Source organism: Pseudophryne corroboree, chromosome 1, assembly GCF_028390025.1.
Source record: "Pseudophryne corroboree isolate aPseCor3 chromosome 1, aPseCor3.hap2, whole genome shotgun sequence".
Classification (NCBI taxonomy): Eukaryota; Metazoa; Chordata; class Amphibia; order Anura; family Myobatrachidae; genus Pseudophryne; species Pseudophryne corroboree.
The window spans coordinates 832,140,752-832,163,556 of NC_086444.1; the positions used below are offsets into that span (position 1 = coordinate 832,140,752).

Genomic DNA, 22,805 nt, shown 5'->3' on the forward strand with positions numbered 1-22,805 from the left:
CTTCCCCAAGTGACAAATATGCTCCCCCTGTGCCTGTTACTTGCCCCTCCGTCGATCCCGCGCTGTCTTCTGAAGGAGGGACACGGAGCGCACAGCGCGCGCCTCTCCTGTGTCCCTCCTGCATCTCCGGCGGCCGCGGCGGGTCTATTAAAGGAAGTGCCTGTTCGTGATCAGAGGTCACGAACGGGTACTTCCTTTAATAGACCCGCCGCTGCCGCCGGAGATGCAGGAGGGACACAGGAGAGGCGCGCGTTGTGCGCTCCATGTCCCTCCTTCACACTGCACTGCCACTGACTCGAGTATAAGCCGAGGTGGCTTTTTCAGCACAATAAAAAGTGCTGAAAAAGTCGGCTTATACTCGAGGATATACGGTATGTCCACTTAGGCTAGCTCTATACAAACCCCATTTCTGCTGCGGGGTACACTGGGCTCCACAAGGAATGGACAATGGGGTGTAGAGTAGGATCTTGATCCGAGGCACCAACAGGCTCAAAGCTTTGACTGTTCCCAGAATGCATAGCGCCGTCTCCTATATCACCCCGCCTGCACAGGAGCTCAGTTTTGTAAGTTGGTGCTGCAGTAGCAGGCAGCCCTAAGAAGAGCTTTTTTTCTGAGGAAAAAAGTGAAGACTTCAAGGGCAGCAACAGTGTAATATGTCAGTGGACATTCACGGCTGCGGCTCTCCCCAGCGGCGCTGTACACACCGAGTCCTGGTCGCCGGGTACCTACAGCAGGAGGCTCCGGTTTTCTTCTTTGTCGGGCACACACGACGGGGGCTCTCCGGGATCGCGTGGCCGCGCTTCGGGAGGTGATAAGTGGGTCCCGCTTGCGGGACCTGGTCTTTATCGCGATCCGGCGCGGTCAGTGGGAGGCGGGCCGCGCGCGCTGGCGGTGGACACTGTGGCAGTACAGGCGATCCCACTAGATCACCAGGGCATGGGACAGGTCAGGTTTTCTCTATAAACCTCTTTTTCTCATACGTCCAAGAGGATGCTGGGGATTCCGTAAGGACCATGGGGTATAGACGGGATCCGCAGGAGACATGGGCACACTATAAGACTTTGAATGGGTGTGAACTGGCTCCTCCCTCTATGCCCCTCCTCCAGACCTCAGTTAGACTTTGTGCCCAGAGGTGACTGGACACACACTAGGGGAGCTCTACTGAGTTTCTCTAAAAGACTTTGTTAGGTTTTTTATTTTCAGGCAGACCTGCTGGCAACAGGCTCCCTGCATCGTGGGACTGAGAGGAGAGAAGTCAGACCTACTTCTTCTTAGTTCAAGGGCTCTGCTTCTTAGGCTACTGGACACCATTAGCTCCAGAGGGTTCGATCACTTGGTTCGCCTAGCTGCTTGTTCCCGGAGCCGCGCCGTCACCTCCCTCACAGAAGCCAGAAGAAAGAAGCCGGGTGAGTATGTGAAGAACAGAAGACTTCAGTGACGGCAGAAAACTTCAGTAACGGAGGTAACACGCAGTGGTCGCGCTGCGCTCCATGCTCCCACACACCAACGGCACTCACAGGGTGCAGGGCGCTGGGGGGGGAGCGCCCTGGGTAGCAAGTTACTAGAAGTGTAAAAATACAGCTGACATGCAGACTCCGTACCTGGGTACCGGTCCGATACCCCCGCCGGAGATCGCAGCGGTCAGGCTGAGCGCCATTGCCCCACACACCAACGGTTATTACGAGGGTGCAGGGCGCTAGGGAGGGAGCGGCCTGAGCAGCAATGTGCATATATCACTTGTTGGGGGGGACAGGACAAATATGCAGTGTCTATACACCGTATAGGGACCCCCGTTGGTATACATGAAGTTATATTGTTTGCGGGCTGGAGCGCGCCGGGAGGGGCGGGGCTTAGCCTTCACTTTAACATACAGCACCATTTTCGGATTGTCCCTGCCAAAAGCTGAGGGGGCACAATGTTGAGTGCTGTTTAGAGAGAAAATAGCGCTCTTTTGGACAAATGGGCTGGTATTCTGTGTATTATAAATATATATATTTATATCTGTCTGTTCCCTGTCGGAAACCCACTATAGTTTAGTCGACATAGGTCGACAGGTGTGCGTGCTCTGTCATTTATGCGGATCACGGTCGACATTGCCGGCTTCTGTTGGTACTTGATTCTGTAGATGCAGTGTCAGCAAGTCGGTAGTTGTATACTTGTCAAAAGTAAACTCTGTGTCGGCACCGACTGTTATTACTGGGTGTTAATTAACATGCGGTAACTACCTATACATATATATATGTTCTATGTATATGGGGGGTACGGTTCCGTGGGCCTGTAGCTCGTGGGCAGACATGGTGGTACATATAGGGGAGTGTAATTGAACTTATTGGGTATCTTCCTTCAGTCTCCTCTGAGTTATTAGTATGTTATTTTGCATGATTACTACTCCCTGCTGTCGACGAATACTAGGTTTTCTGTCGACCATAATGTTTCCTGGCAGATCCACAACTGGGGCTTCAGTACATGCTCATACACAGTCAGGACACAACTGGGGACCAGTCGGTGTTCCGGGTAATCCGCTTATACGTGTGTGTATAATTATATATATATATATATATATATATATATATATATATATATATATATATATATATATATATTTATTTGGGATGTGTGTAGTTGTGATAACATTATGTGTATTCACATTACATTGTTATTGGATGCTGCAATAATATTCTCTCTCATGTGCTGGTCGCTCTGTTCGTGAAGCTCTAGGTCGGCCGTGACGAGTTGGTGTCAGAAAGAAGCACGAATGGTTATTCTTTTCCGCTGCGGATAGAATACTGTGAAAATCAACTCCTGTTCGACACGGGGCCCGGTCGCAAAGGATCGTACACAGGAAGCTAAGTGATATTTTATTCTTTACTCTGGAGTTATGTACATTGCCTGCACATGGGGGGAATGTGGTATTCGGAAAGGCATCCGATAGATTTACCCTATAGAAAGAGGGGATGTGTCTTATGTTGATCCTTTTCTATAACATGGAGACAGGTTGCAGTGCGTCTGCCGTAGAAATGCTGAGGCTGAATCCGAGAGGTACTGGAGTATTTCCCTGGGACGGTGTACCGCTGTGGGGGTGGCCTCGGTTCGGTCAATCTTGGCAGATACCGCGGGTAAATCAGCTACGTGAGTTGGATTACCTCACAACGGTTGGTGACGCGTTCGGTTGTGGGATGCGGTCAGTTTAACCGGTTTGATAGCTTTCTTTTTTCCTCTTCGGGGCAAATTGTGGAGGGTGACAAGGTAAGAGTTCTGCAGCCTTGTTAGGTTCGCAGGAGCAGATGTTGTTGTCTAACACATCCACCGCATGTCGGTGGTCTATCTGACTGGAGGCCACTCCGGTGTGAACTCGTCTACTACTCTTCAGTCAGTCAGTCAGAGACTGGACTTGGACCTGGGAGTTACTCATAGAAGACATGCTGGGGTTTACAGATGATTTCCCTCACTGACTTTTTCTGAATAGGTCTTAGCGATTCCCCTCTGGAAGGGGAGGTAGTACGCGACGCCATACCAGAGTTGCGTCAGGTTCAGGACATTGTCCTGCTATCCCAAAAAAAAAAAAAAAAAAAGAATATAAAGTTTCTACTTATGTAGGTGCTTCAGCACGTAAAAGGTAGAAAAGGGGGTTAAATGCGTTTTCCTCACATTTAGCTTACCTAGGTTGATATCCAGGTTGTCTTTGCCATTCCACAGGAGTGATGGCAGTATGCTGGGGTTCTTTCAATAGTAAGACCCATTGTTATTATGTACTGAGATACTCTCCTGATTACGGCGAGGTCAGGTCACAAGTGGTGCAAATCATCGTTTTTCTCTATGACTGCGCTTCAGCACAGGGGAAGCCTGTTATTCCCAACGACACAGACGTCGGAGGTGGGTATCAGAGTAGATACGGAACGGTTGAAGTTCTGTGTTCCTGTGAAAGGAGGTCTGAGGCTCCGGAGTCGGATCAGATTTGCAGTGACAATCCATCAATATGTCCTGTTGATGAAGATGGGTCCGGCCTAAGAGGCCTTTTCAGGGAGCTGGTCAAATGCCAGAGTGGTTCTCACGGGGCCAGTTGGAAATGTGGCCCGGGTCTCACGTGCATATGCGCTGGAATATAATCCTAATGGCCAGGATATCGCTCCTGTGCAGTCTGCTCAGTTCTCATCTCCTAGAGGGACGTAGGTTAGGAATCCAGGATGAGATCCTGTTGTCCATGCATGCAGATTTCTGGGACTGGGGAGCAGTCCTTGCTAGGGAAGCCTTTCTAGAGGAAAGGGTCAAGCTGCGAAGCTTGTCTGCGATAATCTTTCTTGATTTAAGAGCTATTTTCAATGAACATATGTTTCGTTTCTGCCCGGGTTAATTCTGTAGGACGATTGGACTGCAGTGATGTAAGTAAGCCGCTAGGGCGGAACAAGGAGCAAAGCGGCAATGGCAGAAGCCGAAAAAGGGTTTTCTGCTGGGTGGAAAGACTGGTAAACGCTATATATTAGCAGTCTTCGTTCCGGATGAGAACGACGGAGAAATAGATTCCTCTGCAGACGCGATCTCCATCCGGGAGAAATACAGTCGTCATCGAGAAGTTCTCACTCAAGTGACAAGTCTTTGAGGAGTGCCTCAAATGGACATGTTGACGTCTCGCCTCAACGAGATATCTCAGGGATATTGTTCCGGGTCAGGGGACACTCAAACTATTGCAGCGGACGTCTTCGGGACACCTTGGGTGTTTTCAGTCGGTCTATGTGTCCCCTCCGTTTTCACTCTTCGAAAGGTGATAAAACGTAAGAACAACAAAGGTTCAAGCGATCCTCATTGTTCCGGTCTAACCAAGGAGGGCTTGGTATCCAGTTCTTCAAGATTTACTCATAGAAGAGCCATGGCCTCTTCCTCCACGTGAGGAATTGTTACAGCAAGATCCTGGAGTTTATCAAGATTTACCGCGGTTGCGTTTGACGGCGTGGCGGTTGAACGCCATATCCTAGCCAGAAAGGGTATCCCCAGTGAAGTCATTTCCACGCTTCTTCAGGCTAGAAAAGAAGTAACGGCAAAGCCTTACCATCGTGTTGGAGACACTATGTGTCTTGGTGTGAATCCAAAAAGGCTACTACGGAAGACTTTCAGCTGGGTCGTTCTTCTCCATTCTTTGCAAGCAGGTGTGAGGGCAGGCCTAAAGTTAGGCTCCATTTAAGTGCGGTTTTGGCCTTATATATTTTCTTTCAAGAAAGAATTGGCAACTTTTCCGGAAGTTCAGACCTTCGTGAAAGGAGTACTGCCCATCCAACCTCCATTTGTGCTCCGTTGGCACCGTGGGACCTTGACGTGGTGTTGCGTTTTCTTGTCTCACACTGTTTGGAACCTTTGTGAAAGGTTGGGTTAAAATTTCACTTTTGGAAAGTGGTCATGCTATTGGCTTTGGCATCCGCAAGGCGGGTGCCCGAAGTAGCGGCCTTGTCTCACAAGAGCCCTGTTTTATCTTCCATGTGGATAGAGTGGAATTGAGAACTCGGATAATAGTTCTGCCAAATGTGGTTTATGGGTTTCGCAGAAATCAGCCTATTTTGATGCCGGTGGTTACTTAGGCATTAGGTGATTCAAAGTCTCTCGATGTAGTCAGGGCTTTGAATAGTTAGGTCGCCAATTTGGCTCAGATTGGGGAAACAGAGGCTCTGTTTGTCTGGTATGCTTCCAGCATGATTGGGGCTCCTGCGTCTATGCAGTCTGTTGCACGCTGGATCTGTGATATGGTTCGGCGTCCTCGTTCTCCGGCTGGATTGTCGTTACCAAAGTCGGTGGAGACCCATTCTACAGGAAAAAGGGGTTCTTCTGGGGCGGATGCCCGAGGAGTCTCAGTGGTTCAACTTTGCCGAGCGGCTATTTGGTCAGGTTCAAACACTTTTGCTATGCTCAACAAGTTTGATACCCTGGCTGATGGGGACCTTTGTTTGCTCACTCGGTGCTGCAGAGTCGTCCGTACTCTACCGCCCGGTCTGGAGCTTTGGTTTAAACCCCATGGTCCTTACGGAGTCCCCAGCATCCTCTAGGACGTATGAGAAAATAGGATTTTAATACCTACCGGTAAATCCTTTTCTCTTAGTCCGTAGAGGATGCTGGGCGCCCATCCCAGTGCGTTCTGTGTCTGCAGTTACTGGATATGGTTGTGGGGTTTCTTTTCTGTCAGGCTGTTGCTGACGTTTTTTCATGCCATGGCGTGCGGTGTCTTCTTATTGGTTGTGTTGACACACAGGTTGTGTTACATATTTTCTCAGCATGTGGCTGTATATGTTTTCATGCCATTGGCTGGTATTCTATTGAATGCCACGTTTTGCGGTATGTTCGTGGTGTGAGCTGGTATGACACTCACCGTGTTTAAACAATAAATTCTTTCCTCGAAATGTCCGTCTCTCTGGGCACAGTTTTCTAACTGAGGTCTGGAGGAGGGGCATAGAGGGAGGAGCCAGTTCACACCCATTCAAAGTCTTATAGTGTGCCCATGTCTCCTGCGGATCCCGTCTATACCCCATGGTCCTTACAGAGTCCCCAGGATCCTCTACGGACTAAGAGAAAAGGATTTACCGGTAGGTATTAAAATCCTATTATAAGAGCCCGCAGTACCCGGTGGTTTTGCCAGCAGGGGGATAAGGCTTGGACCTGAAGCCCCTCCCCCAGCCCCAGGGCGCCATTTTCCGTAATTTGTTCCCGCCCTGGAGCTGCATATCTGTCTCTCCCTCACTCCCTGGCAGTGTCTGCGGCGCCATTATCCCTCAGTTCACTGTTCCTGGGAATGCTTGGGTAAATCCTCCTATGTAAAGCCGCCTGGTTGTCAGTGCTGTGACTTTACATGACACTTAAGTATTCTACCTGCCTTTTTTAGTCAGTGTTAGTAAGAAACAGTGCACTTAGTCAGGGTTTCCTAGTACAATTACCCTGTGATATACATCCAGTTCTAACTGTGTACTGTTATATCTATTGTTATATAGCCGTATAAGCTAGTCCAGTGCAGTATTATTGTTAGTAATAACCTCTGCATTGTACAGACTGTGACTATTTGTGTGTGTACTTGATAGCTGAGTGGTGTCCATTTCGTGTCTTTCACTCAACCTGCTATCCCTATATTCTATAACCTGAGGGGGCTTGGTGCGTCAGGTTTTATCAAATATAGGATTTTCACAAAGATATACTGTATTACGTATTTTTCTCTGTGATTTAGTCACCATATCTCTCTTATATCTGCTGGTGCTGAATACACTGCGCAGGGGTTTGAGCTAGAGGTATTGTGCTGCTGATAATTGTACTGTGTTACCTGATATTGCAAGTTATATCATGTCTGCTTATAAGGGTAACGGTTCTGGGGCTGAACACACTGCAGGTGTTGCTGAAGCCGCAGTTACCTATGAGGAGAATGTAGCAGCTTTGGGCTCTGGTTCTGGGGACTCCTTGCCCCCCAGTGGGACTGTGGCAACGGGGGCAAATAATGACCCGCCGTGGGCCGCTTTTTCACGCTTCTGCATACGCTAGTTCATAAACTAACACCCCCTATGGGACCCCCAATGCCGGTGCAACTGTTTGTGGTCCCTGCAGCTAACCCGCCGTGGGCGGACGATTTATCTGCTCAAATAAATAAGTTGAACCAGTCCCTGACTACTAAAAGGTCTGACCGTCGCTCGCCTACGTCCAAGGGGTCCTCTAAGCAAGCGCTTGTCTCCTCCCAATCCACTGCTGTCACGGACACGTCTGATGAAGATGGTACTTACACTGACCCCACAGGTTCTGACTCAGATACGGCTGATGGGGAGGGTGGTTCACATGTGGGTGTTCCTGATCTTTTGGAGGCTATTAAGATAATTTTACAGATTACGGATGATCCCGAACCATCCGTTCCTTCAAAGAAACTAGATAGGTTCAAGCGTCAGAAAGTGATTAAACAAGTTTTACCTCACTCTGACCACCTCATAGACATACGTCAGGAACCCTGGGAAAACCCGGGTACGAAGTTTGTGCCTCAAAAGAAGATGCTGGCTCGCTATCCCCTCGCGCCGGAGCTGTCTAAGAATTGGGAAACGCCTCCTCCAGTGGACTCACATGTGGCTAGGATGGTGGTTTCCTCAGCTCTACCTGTCACCACCGTCACGTCTCTAAAAGAGCCTACGGATAAACGTGTGGAGGGTTGTCTGAAAGCGATTTACACCCTCACTGGTGCTGCACAAAGGCCCACTATTGCAGCTACTTGGGCTGCAGAGGCCATTGAAGCATGGGCCTTGGAGTTAGATGCTGAAATCTCCTCTGACCATGCTAGACAATGCTTGTCTTATATTGTCACAGCTTCTCGTTATATTAAAGAGGCGGCTTCTGATGCCGGTATCCTGGCAGCCAAGGCCTCTACTACGTCAGTCCTGGCTCGCCGGATATTGTGGCTGAGATCCTGGTCTGTGGATCTGGACTCTAGAAAAACCCTGGAGGTACTCCCTTTTAAAAGGGAGATATTCTGTTTGGGGAGAATTTAAATAAGATTGTGGCTGACTTGGCTACTGCCAAAACTGCCTGTCTGCCAAGTACTGCTCCTTCTGTGTTGAAGGCTAAAGGTACTTCCTTTCGCTCCTTTCGTCCTTCAGGTAAACCAAAAGGTCAGGCGTACAACAAGCAGGCCCGCACTTCCAAACCTGGTAAGCCTAAGCCCAAAAGAGCATGGGCGGCCCGTCAGCCAGCTTCCAAGACAGATAAGCCTGCCGCATGACGGGGTGAGCCTCCCTCTGGAAGATCCCAGAGTGGGGGGCCGGCTTCTAAGATGTACCCAGGAATGGTTGATGACCACTTCAGATGCCTGGGTACGGGAAGTCGTCACTCGAGGTTACGCCATAGCCTTCAAAAACCGACCCCCTCATCGATTTTGCCAGACAGATGTCCCGTTGGACAAGACAAAGGCAAACACTCTACATTCGGTGGTACAGACCCTCCTGGATACAGGAGTCGTAGTACAGGTGCCTCTTGCGCAGAGGGGCCGGGGGTACTAGTCTCCGCTGTTTCTAGTCCCGAAACCAAATGGGTCCTCCCGGCCCATTCTCAACCTCAAGGCATTGAACAGGTTTGTGAAGGTTTCCAAGTTCCGAATGGAAACCCTTCGCTCTATAGTTCTGGCCTTGGAACCTGGGGACTTCATGGTCTCCCTGGATATACAGGATGCTTACCTGCATATTCCTATAGCAGTTTCTCATCAGCAATACCTGAGATTTGCGATTGGCAACTGCCATTACCAGTTTCGGGCGTTACCTTTTGGTTTAACAACGGCTCCGCGAGTCTTTACAAAAGTCATGGCGGTGATGACGGTGGTACTCCGCCGTCAAGGGGTCAGGATACTGCCGTATTTGGACGACTTGTTAATCCTGGCAAATTCCCCAGAACTTCTCCTGCGTCATCTAGATGTGACGGTCCGGTTTCTGCAAGCCCATGGGTGGCTCATCAACTGGAAGAAGTCATCCCTGATCCCTGCTCAGAGCATGGTGCATCTGGGAGCACTATTGGACAATCACAACCAGCGGTTGTTCCTGTCTCAGGAGAAAGTCCTGAGGCTTCAGGACAGGATTCGTTGCTTCCTATCTCGTCCGCAAGTGTCGATACATTCAGCGATGTAGGTGCTGGGCCTCATAGTGTCAGCATTCGACATGGTGGAGTATGCTCAATTTCACTCTCGCCCTCTCCAGAGGCTGATTCTAGCCAAATGGGACGGCCTGCCTCACCGGATCAGGTCTCAAATGATCTAATTGACTCCGGAGGTCCGTCTGTCGCTGCTCTGGTGGCTCCAGGACCAACAACTGTGCAGGGGCCGTCCGTCCTGGATATCCGACTGGGTCCTGTTGACGACAGATGCCAGTCTAAGAGGTTGGGGTGCGGTGCTGGAGCAACACTCCCTTCAGGGGCGGTGGGCCAAGGAGGAGTCCTTCCTCTCGATCAATATTCTGGAGTTGCGGGCGGTCTTCAATGCCTTGAACCTAGCCCAGCATTTAATTCAGAACCGTCCTGTTCAAATACAGTCGGACAACGCCACCACAGTAGCTTACATAAATCATCAAGGCGGCACTCGAAGCAGACTAGCAATGAGGGAAGTCTCACGGATCCTACAATGGGCAGAACGCCATCTTCCAGCCATATTGGCAATATTCAATCCGGGAGTCCTGAATTGGGAAGCGGACTCTCTCTGTCGTCAGGACGTGCATGCCGGCGAGTGGGGCCTCCATCCAGAAGTGTTTCAACTCCTAGTGGAAAGGTGGGGCCTTTGACGGCGTGGCTCTTGAAGCTTCCGTCTTAAGGGCTAAAGGGTTTTCTGAGGCGGTCATTCAAACTATGTTGCGGGCCCGGAAACCGGCTTCGGCTCGGATTTACTATAGGGTCTGGCATTCTTACTTTGTTTGGTGCGCATCTAACGATTATGACGCTTCCAAGTTTAGTATAGCCAAGTTATTGGCTTTTCTGCAGCAGGGCCTGGACTTAGGCCTGCGTCTGGCCTCCCTCAAGGTTCAAATATCTGCCTTGTCGGTGTGGTTTCAGAGAAAAATTGCGACCTTACCTGATGTGCATACCTTTACTCAGGGCGTGTTGCGTATCCAACCTCCCTATGTCCCGCCTGTGGCTCCTTGGGACTTGTCGATGGTTTTGGAGGCGTTACAAGAGTCTCCGTTTGAACCTCTTGGTTCAGCTGACCTTAAGTGGCTTTCCCTTAAGGTGGTGTTTCGGCTGGCTATTGCTTCAGCTAGAAGAGTGTCGGATTTGGGTGCCTTGTCCTGTAGTTCCCCATATCTGATATTTCACCGTGACCGGGCGTTTCTTAGGACTTGTCCCGGCTATCTGCCTAAGGTGGTTTCCTCGTTCCACCTTAATCAGGAGATTGTAGTTCCGGCACTTGTTTCTCCTGAGCTATCTTCCAAAGAGCGGTCTTTGGATGTGGTACGGGCTTCTCCGTCTCTACGTGAAGAGAACTGCTCCTATTAGGAAATCTGATTCTCTTTTTGTTGTGTTTGGGTTTCACAAACGGGGCTGGCCTGCTCACAAGCAAACTCTGGCCAGATGGATTAGAATGGTGATTGCACATACTTATGTGAAGGCTGGTCTCTCTGCTCCTGATCACATTAAGGCCCATTCTACTCTGTCTGTTGGACCTTCTTGGGCGGCCCAACGTGGTGCGACCCTACGTGGTGCGACCCTTGAACAATTGTGCAAGGCGGCTACGTTATCCTCTGTGAACACGTTCGTAAGGTTGTATGCCTTCGATACTGCCGCTTCCCAGGATGCTTCCTTTGGACGCCGGGTTCTTGTGCCCGCTACATTGTCCATTCCTTGTGGAGCCCAGTGTACCCCGCAGCAGAAAACGAGTTTTATGGTAAGAACTTACCTTTGTTAAAACTCTTTCTGCGAGGTACACTGGGCTCCACAAGGCGCCCATCCTGACGCACTTAGCATTTTTGGGTTGTTATGGCATTAGCCGCTGACACTTCTCCTGTCGTGAGAGTGTGGTGTATGTGGCTACTAACCGTTGTCTCTTTTCCTGCTACTGCATTAGGCTGGTTACTAAAAACTGAGCTCCTGTGCAGGGAGGCGGGGTGATATAGGAGGCGGCGCTATGCATTCTGGGAACAGTCAAAGCTTTGAGCCTGTTGGTGCCTCGGATCAAGATCCTACTCTACACCCCATTGTCCATTCCTTGTGAAGCCCAGTATACCTCGCAGAAAGAGTTTTAACAAAGGTAAGTTCTTACCATAAAACTCGTTTTTTCCCACAAATAGACCCCTGAATAGTTGTACAGTATATACAAGTGGGCATCCTCACTAAATTTTTAATTTACTACAGCAAAACACATTGTTTTCATTGTTAAAATCTCCAAGAACTAGCTTAACTTTACACCACAAAATGCAAAATAATGTTAGGCGTACAGAAAAAAATAATAATAATAATTTGAACACAATCCCAGTGAATGCAAAAAAAACACAGTAAAATCCACAAAACTACGCTCTCTGAATATTAGCATGGTTTTCTCTCTTCAATGACTTTAATATCTGTGCTGTTTTCACCCACAAAATCATTATGACAAATTAGGCTTTACACAAGTCACTTACTTTCAAAATGAACAATGCCATCAATCTGATCAATAAATCCATTCATACGTCCCTCTGTAATCATCTGAGAGGCAATCTTCTCTGCCTGTATAGTAAAAATAAGAATTTACTTACCGATAATTCTATTTCTCGGAGTCCGTAGTGGATGCTGGGGTTCCTGAAAGGACCATGGGGAATAGCGGCTCCGCAGGAGACAGGGCACAAAAAAGTAAAGCTTTACTAGGTCAGGTGGTGTGCACTGGCTCCTCCCCCTATGACCCTCCTCCAGACTCCAGTTAGGTACTGTGCCCGGACGAGCATACACAATAAGGGAGGCATTTTGAATCCCGGGTAAGACTCATACCAGCCACACCAATCACACCGTACAACTTGTGATCTAAACCCAGTTAACAGTATGACAACAGAAAGGGCCTCTTAAAGATGGCTCCTTAACAATAACCCGAATTAGTTAACAATAACTATGTACAAGTATTGCAGATAATCCGCACTTGGGATGGGCGCCCAGCATCCACTACGGACTCCGAGAAATAGAATTATCGGTAAGTAAATTCTTATTTTCTCTATCGTCCTAAGTGGATGCTGGGGTTCCTGAAAGGACCATGGGGATTATACCAAAGCTCCCAAACGGGCGGGAGAGTGCGGATGACTCTGCAGCACCGAATGAGAGAACTCCAGGTCCTCCTTTGCCAGGGTATCAAATTTGTAAAATTTTACAAACGTGTTCTCCCCCGACCACGTAGCTGCTCGGCAGAGTTGTAATGCCGAGACCCCTCGGGCAGCCGCCCAAGATGAGCCCACCTTCCTTGTGGAGTGGGCTTTTACAGTTTTAGGCTGTGGCAGGCCTGCCACAGAATGTGCAAGTTGAATTGTGTTACAAATCCAACGAGCAATCGACTGCTTAGAAGCAGGTGCGCCCAACTTGTTGGGTGCATACAATATAAACAGCGAGTCAGATTTTCTGACTCCAGCCGTCCTTGCAATGTATATTTTTAAGGCTCTGACAACGTCCAACAACTTGGAGTCCTCCAAGTCGCTAGTGGCCGCAGGCACCACAATAGGTTGGTTCAGATGAAATGCTGATACCACTTTAGGGAGAAAATGCGGACGAGTCCGCAGTTCTGCCCTATCCGAATGGAAGATTAGATAAGGACTTTTATAAGATAAAGCCGCCAATTCAGATACTCTCCTGGCAGAGGCCAGGGCTAGTAACATAGTCACTTTCAATGTGAGATATTTCAAATCCACCTTTTTCAATGGTTCAAACCAATGGGATTTGAGGAAATCTAAAACTACATTTAGATCCCACGGTGCCACCGGAGGCACCACAGGAGGCTGTATATGCAGTACTCCCTTGACAAAAGTCTGGACCTCAGGGACAGAGGCCAATTCTTTTTGGAAGAATATTGACAGGGCCGAAATTTGAACCTTAATGGATCCCAATTTGAGACCCATAGATAATCCTGATTGCAGGAAATGTAGGAAACGACCCAGTTGGAATTCCTCCGTCGGAACCCTCCGATCCTCGCACCACGCTACATATTTTCGCCAAATGCGGTGATAATGTTTCACGGTGACTTCCTTCCGTGCCTTAATCAAGGTAGGAATGACTTCTTCTGGAATGCCTTTCCCTTTTAGGATCTGGCGTTCAACCGCCATGCCGTCAAACGCAGCCGCGGTAAGTCTTGAAAAAGACAGGGACCCTGCTGTAGCAGGTCCCTTCTCAGAGGTAGAGGCCACGGTTCGTCCGTGAGCATCTCTTGAAGTTCCGGATACCAAGTCCTTCTCGGCCAATCCGGAACCACTAGTATTGTTCTTACTCTTCTTTGCCGTATGATCTTCAATACCTTTGGTATGAGCGGCAGAGGAGGAAACACATACACTGACTGGTACACCCAAGGAGTTACCAGTGCGTCCACAGCTATTGCCTGTGGATCTCTTGACCTGGCGCAATATTTGTCCAGTTTCTTGTTGAGGCGAGACGCCATCATGTCTACAATTGGTCTTTCCCAACGGTCTATTAACATGTTGAAGACTTCTGGATGTAGACCCCACTCTCCCGGATGAAGATCGTGTCTGCTGAGGAAGTCTGCTTCCCAGTTGTCCACGCCCGGGATGAACACTGCTGACAGTGCTATCACGTGATTCTCCGCCCAGCGAAGAATCTTGGCAGCTTCTGCCATTGCACTCCTGCTTCTTGTGCCGCCCTGCCTGTTTACATGGGCGACCGCCGTGATGTTGTCCGACTGAATCAACACCGGCTTTCCTTGCAGGAGAAGTTCCGCCTGGCTTAGAGCATTGTAGATTGCTCTTAGTTCCAGAATGTTTATGTGAAGAGACTTTTCCAGACTCGTCCATACTCCCTGGAAGTTTCTTCCTTGTGTGACTGCTCCCCAGCCTCTCAGGCTGGCGTCCGTGGTCACCAGGATCCAATCCTGAATGCCGAATCTGCGGCCTTCTAATAGGTGAGCCTTCTGCAACCACCACAGAAGTGACACCCTTGTCTTTGGTGACAGGGTTATTCGCAGGTGCATCTGCAGATGCGACCCTGACCATTTATCCAACAGATCCCTTTGGAATATTCTTGCATGGAATCTGCCGAATGGAATTGCTTCGTAAGAAGCCACCATTTTTCCCAGGACTCTTGTGCATTGATGTACTGACACTTTTCCTGGTTTTAGGAGGTTCCTGACCAGATCGGATAACTCCTTGGCTTTTTCCTCTGGAAGGAAAACCTTTTTCTGAACCGTGTCCAGAATCATTCCTAGGAACAGCAGACGAGTTGTCGGGATTAAATGGGATTTTGGAATATTCAGAATCCACCCGTGTTGTCTTAGCACCTCTTGAGATAGTGCTAAAGCTGTCTCCAGCTGTTCTCTGGACCTTGCCCTTATTAGGAGATCGTCCAAGTATGGGATAACTAATACGCCTTTTCTTCGAATTAGAATCATCATCTCGGCCATTACCTTGGTAAAGACCCGAGGCGCCGTGGACAATCCGAACGGCAGCGTCTGAAACTGATAGTGACAGTTTTGAACAATGAACCTGAGGTACCCCTGGTGTGCGGGGTAAATCGGAACGTGTAGATACGCATCCTTGATGTCCAAGGATACCATAAAGTCCCCTTCTTCCAGGTTCGCTATCACTGCTCTGAGTGACTCCATCTTGAACTTGAACTTTTTTATGTAGAGGTTCAAGGACTTCAGATTTAGAATAGGCCTTACCGAGCCATCCGGCTTCGGTACCACAAATAGAGTGGAATAATACCCCTTTCCTTGTTGTAATAGGGGTACTTTGACTATCACCTGCTGAGCGTACAGCTTGTGAATGGCTTCCAACACCCTCTCCCTTTCGGAAGAGACGGTTGGTAAGGCAGACTTCAGGAAACGATGAGGAGGATCCGTCTCTAATTCCAACCTGTACCCCTGAGATATTATCTGCAGGATCCAGGGGTCTACCTGCGAGTGAGCCCACTGCGCGCTGTAATTTTTGAGACGGCCCCCCACTGTCCCCGAGTCCGCTTGAGAGGCCCCAGCGTCATGCTGAGGTTTTTGCAGGAGCCGGGGAGGGCTTCTGTTCCTGGGAAGGAGCTGCCTGTTGGTGTCTCTTCCCTCTTCCTCTGCCTCGTGGCAGGTACGACAAGCCCTTTGCTCTCTTATTTTTGTAGGAGCGAAAAGGCTGCGGTTGAAAGGTCGGTGCCTTTCTCTGTTGGGGAGTGACTTGAGGTAAAAAAGTGGATTTCCCGGCAGTAGCCGTGGCCACCAAGTCTGATAGACCAACTCCAAATAACTCCTCCCCTTTATACGGCAAAACCTCCATGTGACGTTTTGAATCCGCATCGCCTGTCCACTGTCGTGTCCATAAGGCTCTTCTGGCTGAAATGGACATAGCACTCACCCGAGATGCCAGTGTGCAAATATCCCTCTGTGCATCACGCATATAGATAAATGCATCCTTTATTTGTTCTAACGACAGTAAAACATTGTCCCTATCTAGGGTATCAATATTTTCAATCAGGGATTCTGACCAAACTACTCCAGCACTGCACATCCAGGCAGTTGCTATAGCTGGTCGTAGTATAACACCTGCATGTGTGTATATATTCTTTTGAATAACTTCCATCTTTCTATCTGATGGATCCTTAAGTGCGGCCGTCTCAGGAGAGGGTAACGCCACTTGTTTGGATAAGCGTGTGAGCGCCTTGTCCACCTTAGGGGGTGTTTCCCAGCGCGCCCTAACCTCTGGCGGGAAAGGGTATAATGCCAATAACTTTTTTGAAATTATCAACTTTTTATCAGGAGCAACCCACGCTTCATCACACACGTCATTTAATTCTTCTGATTCAGGAAAAACTGTTTGTAGTTTTTTCACACCATACATAATACCCTGTTTTACGGTATCTGTAGTATCAGCTAAATGTAACGTCTCCTTCATTGCCAAAATCATATAACGTGTGGCCCTACTGGAAAATACGTTTGAATTTCTACCGTCGTCACTGGAATCAGTGCCCGTGTCTGGGTCTGTGTCGACCGACTGAGGCAAAGGGCGTTTTACAGCCCCTGACGGTGTTTGAGGCGCCTGGACAGGCATTAATTGATTGTCCGGCCGCCTCATGTCCTCAACTGACTGTTTAAGGGAAGATAAACCATCACGTAATTCCACAAATAAAGGCATCCATTCTGGTGTCGACCCCCTGGGGGGTGACATCTGCATATTTGGCAATTGCTCCGCCTCCACACCAATATCGTCCTCATACATGTCGACACCACGTACCGACACACACCGCAAACTCACAGGGAATGCTCTAATGAAGACAGGACCCACTAGCCCTTTTGGGGAGACAGAGGGAGAGTCTGCCAGCACACACCACAAAGCGCTATATATACAAGGGATATCCTTATATTAAGTGCTCCCTTATAGCTGCTTTAATATATATATATATAGCCATTAATGTGCCCCCCCTCTCTGTTTTACCCTGTTTCTGTAGTGCAGTGCAGGGGAGAGACCTGGGAGCCGTTCTGACCAGCGGAGCTGTGACAGAAAATGGCGCCGTGTGCTGAGGAGATAGGCCCCGCCCCTTTTTCGGCGGGTTCTTCTCCCGCTATTTTTCCAGTCAGGCAGGGGTTAAATATCTCCATATAGCCCCTATGGGCTATATGTGAGGTATTTTTAGCCTTGTATAAGGTTTATATTTGCCTCTCAGAGCGCCCCCCCCCAGCGCTCTGCACCCTCAGTGACTGCCCAGTGAAGTGTGCTGAGAGGAAAATGGCGCACAGCTGCAGTGCTGTGCGCTACCTTATGAAGACTGAGGAGTCTTCAGCCGCCGGTTTCCGGACCTCTTCACGCTTCAGCATCTGCAAGGGGGTCGGCGGCGCGGCTCCGGGACCGGACTCCACGGCTGGGCCTGTGTTCGATCCCTCTGGAGCTAATGGTGTCCAGTAGCCAAGCAGCAAATCCACTCTGCATGCAGGTGAGTTTACTACTTTCCCCCTAAGTCCCACGTTGCAGTGATCCTGTTGCCAGCAGGACTCACTGTAAAGAAAAAAAACCTAAACTAAACTTTCTCTAAGCAGCTCTTTAGGAGAGCCACCTAGATTGCACCCTTCTCGTTCGGGCACAAAATCTAACAGGAGTCTGGAGGAGGGTCATAGGGGGAGGAGCCAGTGCACACCACCTGACCTAGTAAAGCTTTACTTTTTTGTGCCCTGTCTCCTGCGGAGCCGCTATTCCCCATGGTCCTTTCAGGAACCCCAGCATCCACTTAGGACGATAGAGAAATAAATATTACATTCCATAGAGTAATTCAAGAAAACACAATGGCCGCCATGTACCATACTGGAGCAACGCATTGTGGCCTGCAACAGTGCTAGTTTTTTGTTGGATGTGTGTAGGAAAACTAGGGATGCTCGGTGGCACATCCCGACAATTGCCTGTATAACTCCTTACACGTTCAATTAAATGACCAGGGAAAAGCAAGTTACCTTGGCAGCAGGTATTTCCAGCAATGCTCCAAGCTCCTCAAAAGTGATATTGTTGTACAGTTTGCTTGCGGATAATAAGTTATGCTCTATCACTGCTCTGTCCAAGATACTTGAACCTTAAACGATAAATGTGTGCATGATTATTTATATCGAAGGACATTATGGAAAATTCCTGGAATGAGACTGAAGGCAATTTTGGAGTCCTACTCCATATTTCTTAGATAAATAACCATATTTTAGCAAAAATTACTACAAGGTAAATTATTTCTTTTGAAAAGCCAATTTATGGTCTAAATCAATATGAAAATCAACCCCAATAGGCCACATGGTCAAGGATTAATTTAATTGTGGTCACTATAATAATCTTCAAAACATGACCTGTCATGGACACATGAAGAGGTAGCAGCGAAGTGCTTTCCAGCACATTTTCCACAATACCTCTACCAGGTGCCATTGGTAGAAATATTACCTAATGTTATATTTGTGTTTTAGGTTCATCTTTCTATCTAGACTGAGTGGCATATTAAGATAAAATAGGCATCACAGCATGGCATGGCAATGCAGTCCGAACCTGTGACACAGGCAGGGGAGAAGGCTACAGCTGCCTGCTCTATAATACAACATAGGGGTTATGATTTGAAGTGTCTATGCAGTCAGGGAATATAATTCTAATATAAGCGGTAAACAAACGGTGGCATTCTCTGCTCCTTCCACCATGTAGCCCGCAGCCTGTGGCTTCTTGTTTGCAGCTGCTCACCTACTCACATTATGACAACACGCAGCCCTGTCCTTACAAATGTAATTACACCAAAGAAGGCTGGTCACTGCCTCCCACCAAACCAACACTCTTTTCTTAAATTACTCTCTGCTGTGATGAAAATGATAACAAACATCCTAAGATTGAAAGATTGTCAGTCCTACCATCTCCAGTGGTGGCTTTTTGATGTGGCATGAGCATAGCTGCAAACTCCTGCAGTTGGTTTCCTCGAATGATCCTGTCAAGATACATCTTCTCCAGAATCCCATATGCTGAAAGCTGTTGGCATCGTTCATCCTTGAAAAGCGTTGCCAACATTCGGGAACGTTGCTGTCCTACAAATAATACATGTGAAAACCTTATCAAATCAAAGTACACTTGAAGGACTGTCATAGATAAGACCTAACTAAATATGGGGTGTCCCAAGGGAAATTACTTAGAAATAACAACAAAAAATACTCCGTAGTCCACCATAATCAGCTTCACTCCTCTGTGGCAGGCTGACACAACATGAGCCCTTGTCTGCTCTGTTAGAAGTAGTATTTAACATTTAGCATCTAACTTAACATTACATTCAGCTATAAGAAAGTTCATAACAACGAATCAGACAAATTTGGTCATCGTTCAACAGACAGATAAACAGTAAATGCCGATTTTTTTCTGTGGGATACTACAAAGTAGACATCTAATAGCAATGATTGTAATTTAGCCTAATGGGCCCTACACACTTGGCGATGTTTCCGATTTGGACGATGTTCGTTTTCAACTATTAACGACCATCGTCCAAATTGGCTTGCTATGCTAAACGAGGAAAAAACAACGATAAAAGACCACGAGGGACGCGCATCGTTCATCGATGGTGCCTACACATTAAACGACATATCATTCACTTATGAGCGATATCGTTCATATCGCCCACGTAAAATGTGTAGGGCCCATTAGAAAATAACGGTTTGGAAAACTTGCTTTGCAGAAATGTTCTGTGTAGACTGGCAAATTCATACAAAGGCTTACAGGCTGTAATGTCACAGCAGCTTAACTGACTGTAGCTTTATCTTTTTCAAGTTTTATAGATATCATTAGAAAGCAGCACTAAAGAAAACATTAGGTGATATCGCTAAGTATAGTGTGAGGGGGAAGACTTTACGTTATTGCCCCCAAAAATAAATAAAATAGGATTTTAATTACCTACCGGTAAATCTTTCTCTCATAGTCCGTAGAGGATACTGGGGTCCACATTAGTACCTTGGGGTATAGACGGGTCCACTAGGAGCCTTGGGCACTTTAAGAAATCAATAGTGTGCACTGGCTTCTCCCTCTATGCCCCTCCCACCAGACTCAGTCTAGAACAGTGATGGCTAACCTTGACACTCCAGCTGTTGTTGAACTACATGCCCTGCATCAGTTTTAGCATAACCAAATAACAAAACAGTAGCAGGGCATGCTGGGATATGTAGTTCAACAACAGCCGAAGTGTCAAGGTTAGCCATCACTGGTCTAGAAACTGTGCCCGAGGAGACGGACATATCCTGAGGAAAGATGTAACAGAACAGTGGTGAGATTCGAACCAGCACACACAAACAAGAGGAAAGCCATACTAACCAAATTGAACAAGAACAGCAACAGCTGATCCAACAACATTACTTAACCAAGTAACAGTGCAGGAAAAACGAAGCACTGGGCGAGCGCCCAGTATCTTCTACGGACTAGAAAATGATTTACCGGTAGGTAATTAAAATCCTATTTTCTCTTACGTCTTAGAGGATACTGGGGTCCACATTAGTACCATGGGGATGTATCAAAGCTCCCAAACCGGGTGGGAGAGTGCTGAGGTTCCTGCAGAACTGGTTGACCAAACTGAAAGTCCTCAGAGGCCAAAGTATCGAACTTGTAGAACTTAGCAAACGTATTCGAACCCGACCAAGTAGCTGCTCGGCAGAGCTGTAGAGTAGACACACCCCGGGCACCCGCCCAGGAAGAACACACCGACCGAGTAGAGTGGGCATGAACAGATTTAGGAACCGGCAATCCAGCCGATGAATAAGCATGCTGGATAGTAAGCCTACTCCAGTGAGCAATAGACTGCTTTGAAGCAGGACAACAAATTTTATTGGGATCAGAGAGAACAAACAGCGAGTCAGATTTCGACGAGCTGTCCACTTCACGTAGATCTTCAAAGCCCTCACAACATCCAAGGACTTTGAGGTAGCAGAGGTGTCAGTAAGTACCGGAACCACAATAGGTTGGTTTATATGAAACAGACACCACCTTAGGAAGAAATTGCTGACGAGTTCGGAGTTCAACTCTGTCTTCATGAAAAATCAAATAGGGGCTTTTGTGAGACAACACCCCCAGCTCCGGCACAAGACTTGCATAAGCCAAGGCCAACAGTGTGACGGCCTTCCAAGTAAGAAACTTTACGTCAACGTCCTGTAAAGGCTCAAACCATTCCGATTGTAGGAACTGCAACACCACGTTGAGATCCCAAGGTGCCATAGGAGGCACAAAGGGCGGTTGGATGTGCAGAACCCCTTTCAAAAATGTCTGAACCTCAGGGAGCAAAGCCAATTTTTTCTAAAAGAAAATGGATGAGGCCGAAATCTGGACCTTCAAGGAGCCCAAACGTAGGCCCACATCCACACCCGACTGTAGAAAAAGGAAAAAACGCCCCAGTTGAAATTCCACTGCAGGAAATTTCCTGTTTTCACACCACAAGACATATTTTTTCCAAATGCGGTAGTAATGTCTAGACCAGGGGTGGCCAACCAGTCAGAGGCAAAGAGCCAGAAAAGTTTCGTAGTCAAGGGACAAGAGCCACTATCATGTGCAAAAAATGGGGTGTGGCCTAGTTGTCACAAAGCCACGCCCCCTTTTGTGCGCACACCTTTTGGTACAACGTTTGTAGGAGTATGACCTTGTCATAACCCAGTTTTTAGTCATGTTGTACACTGCCACATACATATAAAAATGCCTCCACAGTGCCAGATACACAAATGTCCCTACAGTGCCAGATACATATATGCCCTACAGTGCCAGATACATGTATGCCCCCACAGTGCCAAATACACATGTCCCCACAGTGCCAAATACATATATGTCCCCACAGTGCCAAATACATATATGCCCCCACAGTGCCAAATATACATGCCCCCACAGCCAGATACACATGCCCCCACAGCCAGATACACATGCCCCCAGAGTGCCAGATATGTCCCCAGTGCAGATACACGTCCCCACACAGTGTGCCAGATATGCCCCCAGTGCAGATACACGTCCCCACACAGTGTGCCAGATATGCCCCCAGTGCAGATACACGTCCCGAGTGTGCCAGATATGCCCCCAGTGCAGATACACGTCCCCAGTGTGTGCCAGATATGCCCCCAGTGCAGATACACGTCCCCACAGAGTATGCCAGATATGCCCCCAGTGCAGATACACGTCCCCACACAGTGTGCCAGATATGCCCCCAGTGCAGATACACGTCCCCACACAGTGTGCCAGATATGCCCCCAGTGCAGATACACGTCCCCACACAGTGTGCCAGATATGCCCCCAGTGCAGATACACGTCCCCACACAGTGTGCCAGATATGCCCCCAGTACAGATACACGTCCCCACACAGTGTGCCAGATATGCCCCCAGTGCAGATACACATGCCCCACAGTGTGCCAGATATGCCCCCAGTGCAGATACACATGCCCCACAGTGTGCCAGATATGCCCCCAGTGCAGATATACATGCCCCACAGTGTGCCAGATATGCCCCCAGTACAGATACACATGCCCCCACATTGTGCTCGCCCACCCCCACCCGCTGCTGCTGTGAGGGGAGGAGAGCGCAGCGTGCGCCTCTCCTACCCCTCCGTCTCCGGTGGCGGTGTCTATCTTCAATTCGGCGTCGGAAGAGCCAATCAGAGCCCGCGGTCCGGCAGCTAATCAGGAGCCTCAGCTGCCAGTCCGCGAGCTCTGATTGGCTCACGTG

General features: G+C 48.4%; 1 protein-coding gene across 1 annotated transcript in view; it reads right to left on the reverse strand.

Annotated features, from left to right (window-relative positions):
- COPS4 (COP9 signalosome subunit 4) overlaps positions 1 to 22,805 on the reverse strand; it is a 49,415-nt gene that overhangs the window by 8,089 nt on the left and 18,521 nt on the right. The window contains exons 7-9 of the mRNA XM_063919789.1: positions 18,989 to 19,159; positions 18,068 to 18,183; positions 12,090 to 12,174 (exon numbers count right to left, since the gene is read on the reverse strand). Of these exons, the coding sequence (XP_063775859.1) occupies positions 12,090 to 12,174; positions 18,068 to 18,183; positions 18,989 to 19,159 (372 nt within the window). The remainder of the gene's footprint in view (positions 1 to 12,089; positions 12,175 to 18,067; positions 18,184 to 18,988; positions 19,160 to 22,805) is intronic.